Genomic DNA, 21,059 nt, shown 5'->3' with positions numbered 1-21,059 from the left:
GCCAGGCTTCTCTGCCTATGGGATTTTTCAGGCAAGAATACTGGAGTGGGTTGCCATTCCCATCTCCAGGGGGATCTTTCCAACCTAGGGATCAAACCTGGGTCTCCTGCATTGCAGGCAGATTCTTTACCATCTGAGACTACTTGTCTAATACCTTCCAATGTCTCCCAATAACTAAAGTTCAAATTCCTTGCTGAGAATTTGAAGATCATCCAAATCATTCAAAATCTGCTTCCTCTCTCTAGCTTCATCCTTTGTCATTTCCCCCTCAAGCCTCATGGCCTAGCAACAGTGAGCTATTTTAGATCTCCCACATGTAGCATTCTTTCCTCTCTTTCACATCCTTGCTCAAGCCCTGTCCTCTGCCACTTACCTTAAGTTTACCTCTTACCCCTTATTCTCCTTACCTCCTTTATCCTGGCCAAAGACTCAGGACCCTATTTGACTCAGCTTAGAAGGCAATGGCACCTAACTCCAATACTCTTGCCTGGAAAATCCCATGGACAGAGGAGCCTGGTGGGCTGCAGTCCATGGGGTCGCTAAGAATTGGACACGACTGAGCGACTTCACTTTGACTTTTCACTGTCGTGCACTGGAGGAGGAAATGGCAACCCACTCCAGTGTTCTTGCCTGGAGAATCCCAAGGACAGAGGAGCCTGGTGGGCTGCTGTCTATGGGGTTGCACAGAGTCAGACACGACTGAAGCGACTTAGCAGTAGCAGTAGCAGGAGTCAACTGTGGTTAAGGCATGTGCTGAGCACACCCTTCACCTCCAAGTAATGCTTTCTGCTCCTTTATTCTCCAGTCATGCTATCACACACTCACTACATCACCAGTCTATGTGTCTGCCTTTCTCACTGGACCAAAAGTTCCTCAAGGACAGGAACAGTTAGTCACATCTGTATCTTCAGAGCCCAGCACAGTGCCTGGCACTCAGCACATGCTCAGTAAATATTTTTGAATGAATAAGGGTATAAAAGTGATACAGAAGAGAGGAAGTAAGTACTTGGAAAAATCAAAATTATACAATAATCACACTGAGAAATGTGGATTAATTTATCTGTCACTAGCAAGAACATCAGTGAAGTTTTTTATGTTTCCATGGACATCTACTGAAACGGGGGGTAATCATCAGTTAGTTCTATTACACCTGTAACCTGCTATCACTGATCAAGTTTGCTTTGTTTTTACAAAATCTTGTGTATTTCTAAGTGTCACATGGCCTAAATAATAGGAGATGTTTGCCCAAGTTGTTTATTAGGAAATTGGAGTCAGCTGTGTCCAGTTCAAGCTCCAGCCAGTTAAGACTGGTTAAGATGGTAAAAGTGTCCACTTGGTGACCTTTGATGTCTGAAGGCCAAAACCTCCACCCTAAAAACATACTAATACCACCATTTTCTGAGCACGTGTCCCAAGAAGAAGTCTGGGGCTTAGCTGCACAATGATGATTACCTCATTTTTCTTGCCTCCAATTTCCCCATGCTCCTACCACCTCAGATTTATCCCATAACTATCCCAAGTGCCTTGCCTTTGGGGAAGTGGATATGAGATTTGTTCTCCCATCTCCTCACTTGGTGGCCTCGAGAATAAACCCTTTCTCTGCCTAACCTCATTTGGCTTGCTGCATGTCAGACAAACCTGGTTTGTAACACTATTAAAAGTAAAACTGTTTCATTTCTTTCTAGGCCTAGGAAATTAGGGGGAAAAAGCTAAAAGCAAACAGCAGCATGTAAAAAAATTTTAAATGAATGAGTGGATCTAACACTAGTCCAAGGTGCTCAATGCAGCCACCTAAGCGTACAAGTAACATGGATGACGGAGAGGGCAGTAGAGTTCTCAAAAGTTGGGAGCCCCATGTCAGAAACACAGCTTCCTACTAGAATAAAAGTGCTGTATATGACCTCTAGGGCTTCCCACGGAGAAGGCAATGGCACCCCACTCCAGTCCTCTTGCTTGGAAAATCCCATGGACGGAGGATCCTAGTAGGCTGCAGTCCATGGGGTCGCTAAGAGTCGGACACGACGGAGCGACTTCACTTTCACCTTTCATTTTCATGCATTGGAGAAGGAAATGGCAACCCACTCCAGTGTTCTTGCCTGGAGAATCCCAGGGATGGCGGAGCCTGGCGGGCTGCCGTCTATGGGGTCGCACAGAGTCGGACACGACTGAAGCGACTTAGCAGCAGCAGCAGCAGCAGCAGGGCTTCCCAGGTGGCGCTAGTGGTGAAGAACCCGCCTGCCAATGCAGGAGACATAATGAGACACAAGTTTGATCCCGGGTTGGGAAGATCCCCTGGAGGAGGGCATGGCAACCCACATCAGTATTCTTACCTGGAGAATTCCTTGGATAGAGGAGCCTGGAGAGCCCAGTTCATAGGGTCAAAAAGAGTCAGACATGACTGAAGCCACTTAGCACGCATGCACGCGCAGGACCTCTAAGGCTGATGCTAGAAGGAAATAAACGTTCATTTCCCGGTACGCAACTGCATCCCTCCATATCCTTCTGTCCCTGATTCTCTCTCCGATTACTGATACCACTCCCCACCACCTACTATGAATACTACGTTATCTCCTTGACTCTCTGGCATCCGTGTGGATAGAACCCTTTCTTTGCTTTTTACAGCAGGGCCAGGATATTCAAATGAACTTTACTAAAGGATAACATAAAAGAATTTTCCACTCTGAGAACCTGACATCGTTCCTTCACCTTTAATAAATGAAGCAGTGATGCCAATTCAAACAGTCTGTCTGATTGTCAAACCTCAAGTGATTGTAAGGTGCACACCCAGTGAGGACCCTTTTTAGGGACCCACCCTCCCGAGTCCACCTCTCCCTCTGTGTGTTTGAGGGCAGCGGACTATATTCTACCCATAAATACAATCTTAGACATCCAAATTCTTCAAATTCCAGACGAAGGTACATGCTGAACTCAGCCCTATCATCATCAAGGTTTTGTCATCTTAGTTCCAGTTTCCTGTCTAAACAGCTGACTCTTCCCCAGGTAATTTTTCTAGAAATGACCTTCATCTTCATGTGGTACTTGGCTACTCACAAAATATGGTCTTATCTTGCATGTCCTGACAATTTAAACATTATATAAACCAATACAACGATCTTAATCTTCATAAAAGAGATATATACAGTCAAACTATCAGGCAGAATTCTTAGGATTCTTTCCCATCTTGAATGCCTGTAAGTGAGATAAAGGGAAACTTAAGTAACTCTAATCTGGAAAACTGAATAGACTTGCCAAAAAGCTTGTCATCAAAATGTATCCTGTGAGGAAAGTTTTTCCCTGAAGGAAAATTCTTGCCATGCTAAGTCACTTCAGTTGTGTCTGACTCTTTGCAACCCTATGGGCTGTAGCCTACCAGGCTCCTCTGTCCATGGGATTCTCCAGGTAAGAATATTGGACTGGGTTACCATGCTTTCCTCCAGGGGATATTCGGATAGTCCTGACCCAGGGATCTAACCTGTATCTCATGTCTCCTGCATGTCAGGTGGATTCTTTACTACTAGCGCCACCTGGGAGCCCAGGTGGCCACTATTATGTATGAAACATTACATCCTTATGTATAAAACATGATATCATTACTTATGGATGTAAGTGGATGTGCATATATATTTTGAAGCATATCTAAAAAACGATGGAATGTGCATATATATATATACATTTTTTTTTTGAAGCCATCTCAAAAACTACAGAATGATCTCAGTTCATTTCTAAGGCAAACCATTCAATATCACAGTAATCAAAGTCTATGCTCCAACCACTAATGCTGAAGAAGATGAAGTTGAATGGTTCTATGAATACCTACAAGACCTTCTGGAACTAACATCAAAAAAAGATGTCCTCTTCATCATAAGGGACTGGAATGCAAAAGTAGGAAGTCAAGATATACCTGGAGTAACAGGCAAGTTTGGCCTTGGAGTACAAAATGAAGCAGGGCAAGGGCTAAGAGCGTTCTGCCAAGTACTATAAATAAATACCAATGAACACTTCACTTGACTTGGGGACTGTGGGCTCTTCCCATATCTCATTCTTCCGCCTCCCCAAAATCATTGTTATCCTGAATTCTGTTCATCATGTCCTTGCTTAGTAAAAGAAAAAAAAAAAAAAAACCATATGGATATATCAACAAACAATTTATTCAGCTTTCTTGGAGAATGATTGAGCTTTATAAAAATGGGATTATACTGTATGTAGTCTTCTGGAACCTTCCTCCCCATTAAAAATCATGTTTTTAAAAATTCATCCATGTTGAATAGAAGGTGAACATAACAAGTGAACGAGAATGGTCTTAGCAGCATTCTTCATAATAATTCTAAACTAGAAGCAATCTAATTGTCCTTCGACCTCAGAAAGGATAAATATATACACACAATGGAATCCTATCCAGCAATGAAAATGAATAAAATACTGCTACCCTCAACAACATGGATGAATCTCATGAACATAATATTTACAAAGAAGCTAGACACAGGAGAGTTTGTGTTGTATGATTCCATTAATATAAGGTTTCAAAACAAGCAAAAGTAATGTATGATATTAGCAGCTGGGACATAGTTACCTTGAATGAAGTGGGTAAGTGGCTAGGAGAGGGCACCAGGAGCACTTCCTAGATACAGATAATGTTCTACTGTTAGATCTGGGTGGTAGGTATATAAGGATGGTCATTTTTGATAAACCATCTAAGTGTGTACTTATGATATGTTCACATTTTAATTTTGAAAGGTTTACCCATGTTGCACATAACTGTAGTTCATTATTTTTTGTTTGCCTTATATAATTATGTAAATATAATTCAGTTTATCTATCAATTCCCTTGTCCCTGAACATTTGGGATTTTGTTTGCTTGTTGTAGCTACTTACTTTATTCAACAAACAATGCTGCTACAAACATATTTCTTGGTGCATATATGCAAGAATCTCTTTAAGGGAAGTGTATGGAAGGAATTTCTAAGTCTAAGGGTATGTTACAGCATTCAACTTCAGAAAATTACATCACATTATTTTCAAATTTTCATTCCTGCATTCCAACAGTGTATGGGACATCTAATCCTGCATCCTTACGATTTTGTCAATACTATGGTATCTCGTTGTGGTCTTATTTAGATTTGATAATTAACGATGTTGAGTATCTTTCCACAGGCTTATAAGCCATCCTTCTTCTTTCTGCAAAATACCTGTTCATGACTTAACTGCTTTTTTCTATGACACACTGTCTTACCCTAACTGATCTGCAAGAGTTCTTTATATAGTCTGGAAAATAACCACTTGTGGATTACTTTCATGAAAATATCTTCTCCCAATTTGTAACCTGTATCTTCAATCTATTTTACTTCTCAAAAACATAATTTTCCAAAGCTTTTTATTATGGACAAGTTCAAACAAACACAATGAAAGTGGGAAGGAGGCCAGACAGCCCATCTTTTAGTCAGCAGCGGCCATACCCTGAGGATGCATCCTACCTCTGTTTGGGAGACAGCAACAACCTCGCGCCGGCCACACCAACGCCAAAGCCAGCTCTCTCTCAGAGAACCGTGGATGCAGGACGAACGGCTCATGCCAGCAAAAGCTATGGCGGGAAAAACGGGTACACAGCGGCATTCTGGGAACGTTCAGAGCATGCTGGGAGCACGCAGAGTATGCTGGGAGCCCTCGGGGTAAGCTGAGAGAGCCGGGGTACGCTGGGATAAGTTGGGGTAAGTTGGGGGCGCTAGGGGTGGTGAGGGGAGGTCTGGGATGGCCAGGCATGCTGGACACAGTACCCCTGAGCCACGGGGAGGGCTCTGAGGAGCGAGAACACGCAGGCCAGGAGACTGAGGAGACTGAGGCCGGAAGACAACTGCCTGACCAGCCCGAGAGGGAGAGGGAACTGCGGAGGTTGCTCCAGGCCTGGCTTCCAGCCTGCCCCCGCGAGGCTCGAGCGTCGCCTCCTGAGCGGTTCTGACGGCCTTGCTTTGACAGGAGGCGCCTGCTGAAGAGATAGTTGTAGCTTTTGAAAAGGAAAGGAACCAAGAATCGTTCTTTCACGAAGGCCCACGGGTTCCAACATTAGGGCATGTAATTTAATCAGTAATGTATAGAATCGCCTTTTAAATAAGGCACTTACGGTAGGTAGAGACCTTGGAGATATTTCCACCAATTCCATACGGTGCGTAAGAAAATGAGGCCCCAGGGGAGGAAACTTGCCTGTTGACCTTGGAAGCGGTGGGTAGGGCCGGTGGAAATCCGACCCCCAGTGAGGCCTCTTCCCACCAAGGCCCCACAGAGGCAGGCCCAGTGAAGCTCCGGCGGGGCTGGACGCTGCTTAGACGGCAAGTCACTGACTTCACAGCCTGGGCGCTCACCATGACCTTGGTTCTCTTGGGGTTTTGAGTCATCAAATGGACAATTTTGTAGGTACCTGTTCCTTACTGTAATACTTATCGCCAGGGCAGAGATGTGGTCAAAATGTTATTTTGTAGTCAGCAAGTTTTCCATTAATCAGCTTGGATGTGACAGGTGCTACTCTCTAAACAATCTGTTAACTGATCATCTGAATTTCGAGCCTTCCAATGCAGTCCTTACACAGTCTAGGGCAAGAAATTTGTACGTTTTAATTTGTGTTTTGCCAGTTATGAATTGAAAAAAAATTGTTTTCATGTAATGCTAAGTAATAAAATTAAATAAATTCCTGCCTATTCCCGAAAAGGTCAGAGTTGTTTACTCAGTTTTCTGATCAGTCTTTGAAGTTGACAAGAGAAGGGGAGGACCACTCACAGGAATTTTTTGGTGAATTTGCTGATATTTAAAGGAAGAATGAGGCAGAAAGTAATTTTAGTGGGAAATGTGTTTCAGAAATGAAAGCAACAGTCTCTAAATTTCAACTGTCTAACCTATTTACACTAACGTGCACTTTTGTACTTCTGGGCCCAAGCTGTAATCAGTTCTTTGTTTTTTATTTTACTTCATTCATTATTGACGTTCTTTACTTTGGTGAAGTAGATTGAGTTGGCCTTGGAACTTTGTACTTCATTAAAATTTTTTTTTTCCACAACAGCATTTAGCATAGAGAGAGAGTAGAAAAACAGAGAAGGAAGGAATGTTTCTATTTTTACTATCAGCAATCATCTTAATTAGGTACACCAAATTAATTAACACCTTGTGTGACTTTGTGTTAATCTTTCTAAGAGTACTCGCAGTTTTTTTTTTTTCTAATTTTATTTTATTTTTAAACTTTACATAATTGTATTAGTTTTGCCAAATATCAAAATTCCATGATCTTTAATAAAGAAAATTTCAAGCACTGTGGTACTTGAGTGAGAAAGACATGTGGGAGCCAGAAGGGCAATGCCACCATTGGTCAAATGGCACCACAAGGGTATTTGGTTACTGAGATCAGACCTAAGGCTGGTCACACTCCGGATTCCAGGACTGTGTTACTACTCCTCTAAAAGAGAGAAAATATGTGGATGCTTAAAAGATTGAAGTACCAGAATACCAGTTACCTTCCCTGGATATGTTTGTGTATCCTAGAGAAACTGAGATTAAATCATTTCACATTGCAGTTTTCTTTTCTGTTATATGTAAAATAGACCCCAAAGGTATGCCCTGTGAATTATCAACTGTAAAATGCATCCCACAGAGAAGTTGGAAAGCCAGAGAATTAGTGGAAAGGGAAGCTAGATAACAATTTAAAGATCTCAGTGAACAATTTTCTTTAGTATAAAATGGTGAAAAATATATTCTTCAGCTTTGAAATGCTTTATAGAGATAACTTAAAATAACAGAAGGCTTTGCTATACATTTTGATTTTTTAAGAAGTATTGTTGTCATAGGCAAGATTTTGTTTTCCTGAAAACAAAGAGAAACTTAATAGCCAAAAATTTTAGAAAGAATTTGTTAAATAAAAACAATATAGCAGAAACATATCTAGTATCCAGAACAGAGTATGCATTTAATACACATTGCTGGTGGTTCTTTGTAATATTTGTACTCAAATTATTCTATTTGTTATATAGAACTGCAGGTTTAAAATTCTAGATTTTATTTTTGGGGTGGCAGAGTGTTCTAAAGTGTATTGTGATGGTTGCAACTCTGTGAATGTAGTAAAAGCCATTTAATTATACATGGTAAATAGGCAAATTGTATGTGATATGAATTATATCCTAATAAAACTTGTACCCCCCGAATTCTGGATTATCATTAGAAAACCTCAAAGGTAAAATGTAAGTGGTATTTAACTGCTAATATTTGCTAAACTTGTTTTTGCCATTGTATACCAATGCAATATCAAATATTCTGTGATGGATTGAAATGCTTTACCCTATTGGTAAACTGAATACAAGTTTACTATGTTTTTATTGTTGTTTGTTTTTAAAGGCCTGATTACTGAGGCATTCAGTCAACAGGAAAATATGAATGATTCTAAGCAGCAATCACTATTCTTCATCACACTTCCTGATTTACACAAACTCTGTGCTGTCAAGATAATATTGAGTAACGGAGTGGCAGACACTGAGATTAGGAGTAGACAAATGAAGATATGCAGGTAAAAAAACACAATCTTGTAACTAATACTTTCCAAAATTTTACATCTGGAAGAGCTGTTTTAATACTATCTCCTTTAAAGCAAGATACTCATTTGCTAAATCTGTTTATACAATTTTAGAATAAAGGAATTCAGTATTGTTCTGACCAAGTATATTGAATTACATTTAAGGGAGGACTTAAAGTACTTCAGATAGAATATATCACTGTTGAGTCTTTATATTTGTGGCTTCTTGTGTGTTATTTTAATTTAAAAATTTTATAGACATTTATGAATTAAATCAATGGATTAAGTCAAAACTTAGTCTTGGGAGATAGTCATTAATAACTGTTTACCTACTGTTTGTGAAGCACTTCAGGAGATACTGTAAACATCTTACAATAATATAATTTTTAGATTTTCAGATTGATGTAGGAGTATTTCTCCAAGAATTATCTTGAAATATCTAACCTAAGATAGTCTTTGGAAAACACTTCTGGAAGTTGACGCCTAAAGTATAACACTGAAGACCCACCATGTATTAGTCCCTTAAATTGTTTGAGACACTCAAGGAAGAACTCTTAGAATACAAAACAAGATTATATCTCTAGTTGAATTTCACAGAGAGGGGCAAACACTTACAAGATGGCTAGGAGTCAGAAGTAAAATACTCTGGAGTGTCCTCCATTTTGCTCTTATTTATAAAACTTGTCTTCTGACCACTGTGTATTTTCCCACTCAAGTACATCCAGGAATCGGAACCCTTCCTGCTAAGGCATAATTTGATACCCACTGAACATTTACTTGTGACCCCTTACGGAAGCAAATAAGTAGAAAACCTCAAGAGAGCTTTTCTGCCATTTACTCTCATATTGAAGGTGGTCTTGCCCATAGAGAGGGGAGCTTTGACTCATCGTCCCAATAACTGATAAAGAGGCTAGAACAGGACAAAGACGTGGTTGTGTCAGACAAAGGCACATCTTATACAAGCATGTCCTGGGAATGTCCCTGGTGATCCAGTAGCTAAGACTCTGTGCTCCCTGGGCAGGGGGCTCAGTTCGATCCCCCCATTGGGGAACTAGATCTTGCATGCTACAACTAAGTTCACACTGCAACTAAAAGATCCTGTGTGCCTCAATTAAGACCCAGCACGGCCAAATACATAAACATTAAAAAAAAGTAATAATAAGCCTGCTGCACCACAGTTCCAACAAAGATGAGCCTAGCAGAAACACACTGACCCATCTCACGTTTTGACGTAACCCCACACACACACATGCACTCCTAGCCTTTAAAATTTGTTTCCCTGATGATTAATAATCTTGAAAATTTTTGTATTTCTACCTCTATTCCCTTTTGGGTTTTTCCCATCTTTTCTAATAAAATTATTGATGGTAATTTGAATTGTAATGATTGTTGCTGTAAGTTCATTTGTCTTTTGAAAACTAAAACCACTACCCACTTCATTTTCCTCCAAAAAATTTCCTTTTTGAAGGAAAAGAATCTAGTCAATAGTTCTGACACTGAAGTAGTTGATAACTACACTGTTCCTTAGACTCTTTTCTCCAGTACTTCTGACCACCACTTTAAAAAAAAAAAAAAAGGAAAATGGAAGAAATAGGAGTTAGAAGAGCTGAAGTCTTCATAGTGCTTAGACTTTTTCAAGTCTATACTTAAAATAGAAATGAAGTTTTAAAAGAGAAATTTTAGTTCACAGATGAAAAGGTTAGGAAACAGATGTGCAGACAAGTTTTTATATTAATATCATATCTAAAACTTTATAGTTCTCTCAGTTCAGACCTTGGCTGATGCTTACAGTATTCAAGGTGCCATGCTAAGTGTGGAGAGACATACGGAAATCTGTAATACAGTCCCTGCCTGCTACTGCTGCTGCTACTAAGTCGCTTCAGTCGTGTCCGACTCTGTGTGACCCCATGGACGGCAGCCCACCAGGCTCCCCCATCCCTGGGATTCTCCAGGCAAGAACACTGGACTGGGTTGCCATTTCCTTCTCCAATGCGTGAAAGTGAAAAGTGAAAGTGAAGTCGCTCAGTCGTGCCCGACTCTTAGCGACCCCATGGACTGCAGCCTACCAGGCTCCTCCATCCATGGGATTTTCCAGGCAAGAGTACTGGAGTGGGGTGCCATTGCCTTCTCCGAATCCCTGCCTAGAAGAAGCTTAAACTTTTATGGGAACTAGCAATTTCTAAACGTTCTGATAAAATGAAAACAGGGGGTGGGCAGTCCGCTTTAAAATGAATACATTTCATCTCCACAGGCAGCTGCTGTTTTTGCACCAAGATATCCTTACATCACCTGTACCTGGAATATTTACCCAAATCTGGGCGGTGATGGCGGTTAGTATTGTAACATTTTATACAGTATCATTTATAATTATTTAGAGCAATATTGATAAGCATTAATTTGGGTATTAATTATAGCTCAAATTGAAGACAGTTTATGAAGACTAATTACATTGTGTTGTAGGTTGATCAAAACATTAACAGACTTTAACTTTGATATACCTCATGTTTAAGATCCATTTTTGTGGCTCTAAATTCATATTTAGTTTTCTCTGTCATTGATGTTAAAATAAAGATTATCAATGAATAAAATATGTTAACGGCATGGTTTTTAAGATAGCACAGACTTAATCCTTTTTTATATTTTATTCTTTAGAATTACATTTAATATAAAAGAAGTTCCTTGTTCCAACAGATCTCCAGTTATGTTTAAAGAACTGGGGCCGACATGTTTTTTTATTTTGGAAATTTCATTAAAATGTTTTTCTTAGTAAAATTAGAACAAGAAATATATTTTCTGGTGCTGTATATAGCTCTTATTCTGAGATTTTAATTTCCCAGAAATTAATATTTATTAACAATGCTGATAGTTCAAAATCTTTAGTTTTTCAATTTTTCTCTAGGTTTTAGGTTTATATCTATTTTTTATCTTCTTATACGTAATACGGTTTTTAAGAAAGACCAGATGTTAGTGAACAAGTAGGCAGTAATGTCTCTGTATTCTTTTCTATCTGAAAAACTTAGGAAATGAGTATCCTAATCTTAGCAAGAAGAAGAAGAAGAAAGTCACCATATAAAAATATGTTTTGAACTTTCTCTTGATCTTCCACTTGTGTCCATTTTCCTTATTCATGTCTAAGAAATTATTATTTAATAAGGAAGGTATTAAATATTTATTACATGAAATTTACTGACCTTTTCCTATATGGTTTCTGGATTCAGGTCATTTCCAGAAGGGCTTTCCTCACTTAGAAATGTACCCATAGATTCTATTGGGTTTTCCAGAAAGTTCATTTGGTTTTTTCTGTAAGACGACACTTGTAGCACTTCATTGTCTTTAACTTCATTTGAAACAGCTGTTAGACTGTATTGTGACAGCTGTCATATCAGTATGCATTTTTTAAAAAATCAAAATTGATACATTTTTGTGCAGCCATTTTAATGTTGAAGATGGGAGAAAAAAGCAACACTTTCAGTAAATTATACTTTATTATATGAGAAAGGTGGGCTTCCCTGGTGGCTCAGATGGTAAAGAATCTTCCTGCAATGCAGGAGATGCAGGTTCAATCCCTGGGTCGGGAAGATCCCCTGGAGAAGGAAGGCAACCCACTCCAGTATTCTTGCTTGGAGAATCCCATGGACAGAGGATCCTGGTGGGCTACAGTTCACGGGGTCATAAAGTGTCGGACGTGACTGAGTGACTAACACTGTACCAGAAAGGTAAAAAGCAGCTGAAACAGCAAAAAGATCTGTGCAGTGTATGGAGAAGGTGCTATGATTGACCGAACATATCAAAAGTGGTTTACAAAGTTTCATGCTGGAGATTTCTCACTGGACAATGCTCCACGGCCAGATAGATCAGTTGAAGTTGATAGTGATCAAATCGAGACATTAATTGAGAACAATCAATGTTATACCATGTGGGAGATAGCTGACATACTCAAAATATCCAAATCAAGCATTGAAAATCAGTTGCACCAGCTTGGTTATGTTAATCACTTTGGTGTTTATGTTCCATATAAGTTGAGCAAGAAAAACCTTGACCATATTTCTACATGCAGTCCTCTACTTAAACATAATGAAAAGCTTCTGTTTTTAAAACAAATTGTTATGAGTGATGAAAAATGGATACTATACAATAAGGTGGGACTGAAGAGACTGTGGAACAAATGAGCCACCGCCAACCACAACTAAGCCTGGTCTTTATTCAAAGAAGGTGATGTTGTGTATATGGGGGGAGGGGGTGTTGGAAAGGAGTTCTCCATTATGAGCTCCTTCCAGAAAACCAAATGATTCATTCCAACAAGCTGCTCCCAATTAGACTAACTAAAAGCAGCACTCAACAAAAAGTGTCTGAAATTAGTCAACAGAAAAGGTGTAATCTTCATCAGGATAATACAAGACCGCATGTTTCTTTGATGCCCAAACAAAAGCTGCTACAGCTTGGCTGGGAAATTCTGATTCGTCTGCCATACACACCAGAAACTGGACTTTAAGATTTCCTTTTGTTTACAAAATTCTCTTAATGGAAACAAATGTCAATTTCCTGGAAGACTGTAAAAGGTACCTGGAATAGTTCTTTGCTCAAAAAGATAAAAAGTTTTGGGAAGATGAAATTATGAAGTTGCCTGGAAAATGGCAGAAGGTAGCAGAACAAAATGATGAATACATTGTTCAATAAAGTTCTTGGTGAAAATGAAAAATGTGTCTTTTATTTTTGCTTAAAAACCAAAGGAGCTTTTTGGTCAACCCAGTATTTCAGGAAGAGAATGATTATCACTTGCTTCTTTCTCTGCTGCTGCTAAGTTGCTTCAGTCATGTCCGACTCTGTGCGACCCCATAGATGGCAGCCCACCAGGCTCCCCCATCCCCGGGATTCTCCAGGCAAGAATACCGGAGTGGGTTGCCATTTCCTTCTCCAATGCAGGAAAGTGAAAAGTGAAAGTGAAGACACTCAGTTGTGTCCAACTCTTAGCGACCCCATGGACTGCAGCCTACCAGGCTCCTCTATCCATGGGATTCTCCAGGCAAGAGTACTGGAGTGGGGTGCCATTGCCTTCTTCAATGCATGAAAGTGAAAAGTGAAAGAGCATAGAAACTGTTAGGATGATGGTCCTCTGCTGTGTTCTGCTGTATACATGTTTAAATTCTTTATGTAGTGCATTATTTAATAATACATTTAAATCATTTTTATAAATATGGATTTTTTTAATAGATAACATTTTATAAAGCTGGAAAACTTAATGCCTATATGGAAAAATATGGAGCTAAGGTAAGTTTTTAAAAAGATAATAATTCCAGATGTTGTTTTATTGATTTTGTATATTCAACTTATTTTGTTAGTAAACAAAAATTGGAATATCTTTCTCATAAGTTGTTTCTGTGCATGTGAAAAAACTAATATTTTCTCTCAGGACAATTTTTTTGTGGACATTTAATAGAGAAAGGGGGAAGAGGCTTAATTTTGTTGGGTACTTTATTGCAGGCATTTTATGTGACATAATTTCATTTGTCATCTCTATTTTCCAAGAAGTAAATATCCCATGTTTACAGATAAAGAAACTGAAACCCAGAGAGGTAAAAAAAAATTGTCCACAATCATATAGCTAGTAAGTAAGGGAATAAAAAAATATAGACTATATTCCCCATGGTGATGAGTGTCTGGATCTTAGCAAAGAAAAAAGAAATGAATACTTGAAGTAGAGCACTTCTCGTGTCTCAATACTCAGGCTGCTGAGACTTTGCTAGAGCTCCCATCATGTCTCTGCGCAGGTGTCTGAGGCGCTGTATCCTTGGTTATTCTAGCAGCCTGTCCTGGTATCACTGCTGGCCTCTGTTCCTTGATCTAGTGGAGTTTGGAATGATGAGGTTTTTGGTCATCTTCAAGATGAAATGCCTTAAGTTCTAGGAGAATGATGAGGTCTCAATAATACCCAGAGACGCTTTGCAGTTCCCTGAGAAATACTCGAATAACCTGAAAGCTGATTTTAGCCATCATTTACCATCTGTGGGAAAGCAGTGTTCTTCTCACCTGTGTTGAGCCTTCACAATTATGCTCAATTTGTCTTTATCTGGATACTTTGTACATGAGTAATAATCATGGCAGATAGTTATTGAACATCTATGATATACTGAGCACTTTGCTTGTTTCTGGAGATAAAGCTGGGGACCTGATAAACTTCTTGCCCTTGGGAATCTTAACATAGAAAAATATTTTCCTCCTTTTTATTTATTGGGTGATAGTTCTTGGCTCGGAGAAGGCAGTGGCACCCCACTCCAGTACTCTTGCCTGGAGAATCCCATGGACGGAGGAGCCTGATAGGCTGCAGTCCACGGGGTTGCTAAGAGTCGGACACGACTGAGTGACTTCACTTTCACTTTTCACTTTCCTGCATTGGAGGAGGAAATGGCAACCCACTCCAGTGTTCTTGCCTGGAGAATCCCAGGGACGGGGGAGCCTGGTGGGCTGCCGTCTATGGGGTCGCACAGAGTCGGACATGCTGAAGCGACTTAGCAGCAGCAGCAGCAGCAGCAGCAGCAGCAGGGGTTCTTGGCTCTCTCACTTTTGTCTTGCTAACAAAGGCCCTGGCAGTGTTTTAGTCTCAGCTGCATTTGCAAGAATGTTTGTATAGCAAACAGCCCCAAGTGTTTGCTCATATGAATATGCTACTCCATATGCAACTGAATACTCAAGGAGGGACTCTGCTGATCTCAGAGTTTTCTCTCTGTGCAGCTCTCTTCTCTCAATACTCTGCCCTCCAAACTCTAGCTCCCGTGGCCTCCATGGACTCTCAGTTCTGTCCATTCAACCCAGGGAGCCTGCTGCCTCTTCCAGGATTCCCCCTCCCTGCACTGCAGCCTGGAAAGCCTCTTTAGTCAATATGCTGGGGTCTCATGAGTTTCCCAACTCCTAGGGGTTTGTCTTTTTTTGTTGCTTGATGGCCTGTGTGTTGTGAAACATTGTTTCATTTAACATTTACCCAGTGTTTTAGTTATTTTAAGTAGGACAATGTGTCTGGATCCCATTGGTCCTAAGTGAATACTTTGACCTTTGAAATTGTGTGCACCACTCCAGTGTTCTTGCCTGGAGAATCCCAGGGATGGGGGAGACTGGTGGGCTGCCGTCTATCTGGTCGCACAGAGTCAGACACGACTGAAGCGACTTAGCAGCAGCAGCAGAGATACTTGTTGCACTATATCTGGTACAAACATATACAAATTGCCAGTTCCATGTGTGCTCATGTAAACATTTAACTTTTCTGATATTGGAGTAGAGTGAACAGTAATGGATCATGTTACAACATAGTTCTGGCCGGCTTCCTTTGTACAGAGCAGAGTACAAAGTGTAAGGTTCTAGCACATGAGATCCAAAGATTTAGGCTTATTGAGGCAGGATCAGATCAGAGATCAGATCAGATCAGTCGCTCAGTCGTGTCCAACTCTTTGCGACCCCATGAATCACAGCACACCAGGCCTCCTTGTCCATCACCAACTCTCGGAGTTCACTGAGACTCACGTCCATCGAGTCAGTGATGCCATCCAGCCATCTCATCCTCTGTCGTCCCCTTCTCCTCCTGCCCCCAATCCCTCCCAGAATCAGAGTCTTTTCCAATGAGTCAACTCTTTGCATGAGGTGGCCAAAGTACTGGAGTTTCAGCTTTAGCATCATTCCTTCCAAAGAAATCCGAGGGCTGATCTCCTTCAGAATGGACTGGTTGGATCTCCTTGCAGTCCAAGGGACTCTCAAGAGTCTTCTCCAACACCACAGTTCAAAAGCATCAATTCTTCGGCTCTCAGCCTTCTTCACAGTCCAACTCTCACATCCATACATGATCACAGGAAAAACCATAGCCTTGACTAGACGAACCTTTGTTGGCAAACTAATGTCTCTGCTTTTGAATATGCTATCTAGGTTGGTCATAACTTTCCTTCCAAGGAGTAAGTGTCTTTTAATTTCATGGCTGCAGTCACCATCTGTAGTGATTTTGGAGCCCAGAAAAATAAAGTCTGGCACTGTTTCCACTATTTCCCCATCTGTTTCCCATGAAGTGGTGGGACCGGATGCCATGATCTTCGTTTTCTGAATGTTGAGCTTTAGGCCAACTTTTTCACTCTCCTCTTTCACTTTCATCAAGAGGCTTTTGAGTTCCTCTTCACTTTCTGCCATAAGGGTGGTGTCATCTACATATCTGAGGTTATTGATATTTCTCCCGGCAATCTTGATTCCAGTTTGTGTTTCTTCCAGTCCAGCGTTTCTCATGATGTACTCTGCATATAAGGGCAGGGTAAACTGGTAGAATTTGGCCATTACAGTCATAATGTCAACGTGAATATATTTTAACACTTCTTTAACTTCAGAACCAGATAGAATTAGCTGGAGTGATGGCTGTAACTTCTACTCAGGATAGCCCAGTTTTGTTGGGAGGTGATCTAAGCGCACAGGCATTTTCTCTGAGTTTCTAGGATAGCATAACAATTACTGTGAACTTGCCCATATTTTGTGCTTTAATATTTTTAGGTGGAGGCTCCACAACAAGTAATTCCTATAATTCTTCAAAACTGCCTTTCATATTCACTCACGGCTAGACTTGCTCCAGCCTGGAATAAAGCTGGCCATCTCTTGATACAAGGTGACTTTATCTCTTTCAATCATTAGGGCTTTCTGAACCAGATTACTTCTATTATGTACGTCTGTTTTTAATTTCAAAATATATTGTTTTTAGGGAATGTTTTTTCAAAAAAAATCTTTTTATTTTGTATTAGGGCATAGCTGATTAACAATGTTGTGATAGTTCAAGGTGAACAGCAAAAACATTCAGCTGTACATATATTATACATGTATCCACAGGGAATGGTTTTTAAAGCATAGCCCCAACCAAACATTCTTAAGCAAGGCCCCATCAACAAAAGTGTCGTCTCCTTCCTTTGCAGTTATATCCAGAGGAGGTCTCCTAGTGTTTCTATGGAAAAAAGTGGTTTTATTATAGAATACTTGATGTTTAAAAAGGAACAAATATAAGTTATGGAGCACTATAATAAAACAAACACGAATTATTAGTGTTGTTGGAACCAAAAGTCTATTCTGAATTTTGTGTTGTGATCTGTTTTCTAAATATTTTATACCAGGAAAAAGTATTTGCAGGAAGAATTGAGTATTTCTGTCTTTTTAATATAAGAGATATTTTTGAGTGTTATATTTTTTCTCTGAACTATCATCATATATTCATTTGTATAAAACTGCATTGTAAAGCATTTCTGCAGCTTTGATAACTTTGCATAAGGAAGTTATATTAAGCATGATTTATGAGTTTTAATAATATGGTGTATCCTATGAATTTTTTAAGGAAGAGAATTTCTTTCTCAGATGGGAAAGCAAAGTGCTGTTGGTAAGTAAAAATATAAAAGTTAATAGATGAAACATTAATAAAATAGTTGTTTAAAAAGTGTTATAGATTGTTGGGTTGTTAAAATCTTGATGATTAGCTTGTATCAAAAGTTAATCAGATACTGTTAAATCACAGTTTCACTCAAAATCACTTTTTATTCAAAAATATATATTCTTCATGAGAAAAAAATTCACTTTTCTTAATTGAAATAAAAGCTGCATTTTAAATTTCACTAGTTAAAGAAAATTATAACTAAAAAAGAGTTTAATTTTGTAGGTATTTTATAATATATAGTCTCTAGAACCATATTATAAGAATTCTTTAGTACTGTTGTAAGTAAAAGCTTTGATTTTTTTTTTATGAGTACATGATTCTTGTTTTTAGAAAAAGATTAAAGCTCAACATTCAGAAAACTAAGATCATGGCATCTGGTCCCACCACTTCATGGGAAATAGATGGGGAAACAGTGGAAACAGTGTCGACTTTAATTTTGGGGGCTCCAGAATCACTGCAGATAGTGATTGCAGCCATGAAATTAAAAGACGCTTACTCCTTGGAAGGAAAGTTATGACCAACCTAGATAGCATATTCAAAAGCAGAGACATTACTTTGCCAACAAAGGTCTGTCTTAGTCAAGGCTATGGTTTTTCCAGTAGTCATGTATGGATGTGAGAGATGGACTGTGAAGAAAGCTGAGTGCTGAAGAATTGATGCTTTTGAACTGTGGTGTTGGAGAAGACTCTTGAGGGTCCCTTGGACTGCAAGGAGATCCAACCAGTCCATTCTGAAGGAGATCAGTCCTGGGTGTTCTTTGGAAGGAATGATGCTGAAGCTGAAACTCCAGTACTTTGGCCACCTCATGCAAAGAGTTGACTCATTGGAAAAGACTCTGATGCTGGGAGGGATTGGGGGCAGGAGGAGAAGGGGATGACAGAGGATGAGATGACTGGATGGCATCACTGACTCGATGGACATGAGTTTGAGTGAACTCTGGGAGTTGGTAATGGACAGGGAGGCCTGGCGTACTGCAATTCATGGGGTTGCAAAGAGTTGGACACGACTGAGTGATTGAACTGAAATGAAAGAGACGCAGATTGGTCTAATCTAACTGTTTCGTTGACATGCATGGCTCTATTGCAGGTAGACACATTCCTATCAGTAGTCCAGAGATGGCAGATAGAGGGAAATCCTGAGCCAAACAGACATTGTCAATCATGGTGGTTTTCACCAGCATTTGACCATAGCCTTAAATCTACATGTAATCCACGGACTGTTCCATCTGAGTTGACTTTCAAGCTGAAGCCCGTTTGCCCCTCTTGCTCTGGGTTTGTGTGTAAGTTGGGCAGTGGCAGTCACTGTGCTTCAGCTCTGGATGAATGAGTTCTTTACCTGTCCCCAAACAATATCAGGAGACTAAGCTGTCGGAGAGTAAAGAGAACAGTTTAGGACAGCAAAACTCCTCACTCATGTGTTAGAACTTTTTCTTTTAGTTTTATTGAATGTAATATTCTATAGCAAAACTTACAAGCTGTAGATGTATAGCTCATTGGATTTTCACAAACTAATAATATCCTTATAACCAGTTCTCAGATCAAGAAATGAACATTACCAGTACACCATAAAAATAAACAAATAAAGCCCCCGCATGCTGTATTTCAGGTAGCACTATCTGACTTAGAGGTTGTGGAGTCACTAAATCAGGTCCGATTCTTTGCGACCGCATGACTGCAGCACACCAGCCTTCCCTGTCCTTCACGATCTCCTGGAGTTTGCTCAGATTCATGTCCATTAGTCGATGATGCTATCTAACCATCTCATGCTCTGCAGCCCTCTTCTCTTTTTGCCTTCAATATTTTATAATTACGAGAAAGCAAGATAGATGCCTTGGGGCTCTGAAAGATTTGAAATATATCAGCCATTATATTTGAGGACATTTGTTAGTAAGTCAAAAACATGGGATGGTACTTATTCTAATTTAAGAAGAGTCTTCATTTTTCACATATAATAAATGTCAGGCCTCTAGGAGGTGTCTGCTGAGTTTTCCTCTCAATTGTGGGATGTCTCATTTTTCTCATTGTAACCGTGCCCTACACATTATACCCACATAAGTACTGTTCTGTGCGTTTGTCTTCTTTTAGATGTCTCATCTGTAGACCATCAAATAATATATTCACCATATAAGGTGACTATTTGAATGTTACCATGTGTGAAAAAAATCAATTCTTAACTGAATTTCTAACTTGAATAAATTGAGTTGATTTCTTATGTTACTAAAATACTTTATTTGTTAGGTTGGAGTAATAATTCCAGAAAGTTCATGGTTAATAATTTTATTTTCAGTGTTAGATATCAATGTAACATCAACTCAAGTTTGTCTAAGCATAGAAGTTCACACAGTCAGACTGCCACCACCTCAGGTACCACATATTTTCATTTCTTAATATATAATTAATGTATTTTTATTACTATATAATTAATGTATTTATTATCATTACTGATATGCTAGGAGGTTTTAATTTTTAATAAGAGTGATGATAAATTTTTTATTATCAAAATCCATATTATTAAATACTTGACATACTGATATTGTCTTAAATCTGTTTACCAAAGAAAACATCATTCTGTCAATTTAATACAGATCTACTTATGTTACTACTTTTCTCAAAAATCTTTTTAGGTAGCGTTCAAGACTCCACAATGCTGCCTTGCCTCAGCACCCGCTCTTTGCCTTTTCTTTCACCTCCAAATGTTAAAAGTGCTCTATCAGCTCATACTAAATATATTAATAATAAACCCACATTGGCATTACTATAGTTTTTTTCATCTTTTTTTTTTACACCTAACACTTTTTGCCTTCTTAGTAGAAGGATATGTCTTCTATTTTGCTTATTCTCCTAGCACCCAGTATAGAAACTTTCACATTAACGGTAACTCAGTGAATGTTATTTTTCTTCTTCTGTGACAGTGGTTCTGAGCAGAGAGGGGTGGAGGGTGAAATGAGTGATTTGTTCCCCGTGAGACATCTGTAACGTCTGCAGAAAACTTGGCTGTCACTAGGTGGGAAGGTGTGTTGCTACTGGCGTTACGTGGATAGAGGCCAGGATGCCGCTGAATCTTCTAGAGCACACCGGAGCA

At 39.4% G+C, this 21,059-nt stretch overlaps 1 protein-coding gene across 1 annotated transcript in view; it reads left to right on the top strand.

Moving 5' to 3' along the window:
• The first annotated feature begins 5,501 nt into the window (after positions 1-5,501).
• The window catches only part of C24H18orf63 (chromosome 24 C18orf63 homolog), a 30,053-nt gene continuing 14,495 nt past the window's right edge, over positions 5,502-21,059 (top strand). Inside the window, exons 1-7 of the mRNA XM_061399520.1 lie at positions 5,502-5,705; positions 8,368-8,536; positions 10,794-10,872; positions 13,754-13,810; positions 17,057-17,168; positions 17,883-17,924; positions 20,265-20,341. Coding sequence (XP_061255504.1) covers positions 8,403-8,536; positions 10,794-10,872; positions 13,754-13,810; positions 17,057-17,168; positions 17,883-17,924; positions 20,265-20,341 — 501 coding nt within the window. The 5' untranslated portion in view covers positions 5,502-5,705; positions 8,368-8,402. The remainder of the gene's footprint in view (positions 5,706-8,367; positions 8,537-10,793; positions 10,873-13,753; positions 13,811-17,056; positions 17,169-17,882; positions 17,925-20,264; positions 20,342-21,059) is intronic.

The sequence above is a fragment of the Bos javanicus genome, chromosome 24, assembly GCF_032452875.1.
Source record: "Bos javanicus breed banteng chromosome 24, ARS-OSU_banteng_1.0, whole genome shotgun sequence".
NCBI lineage: Eukaryota > Metazoa > Chordata > Mammalia > Artiodactyla > Bovidae > Bos > Bos javanicus.
This window is presented reverse-complemented; position numbering and strand designations above follow the sequence as displayed.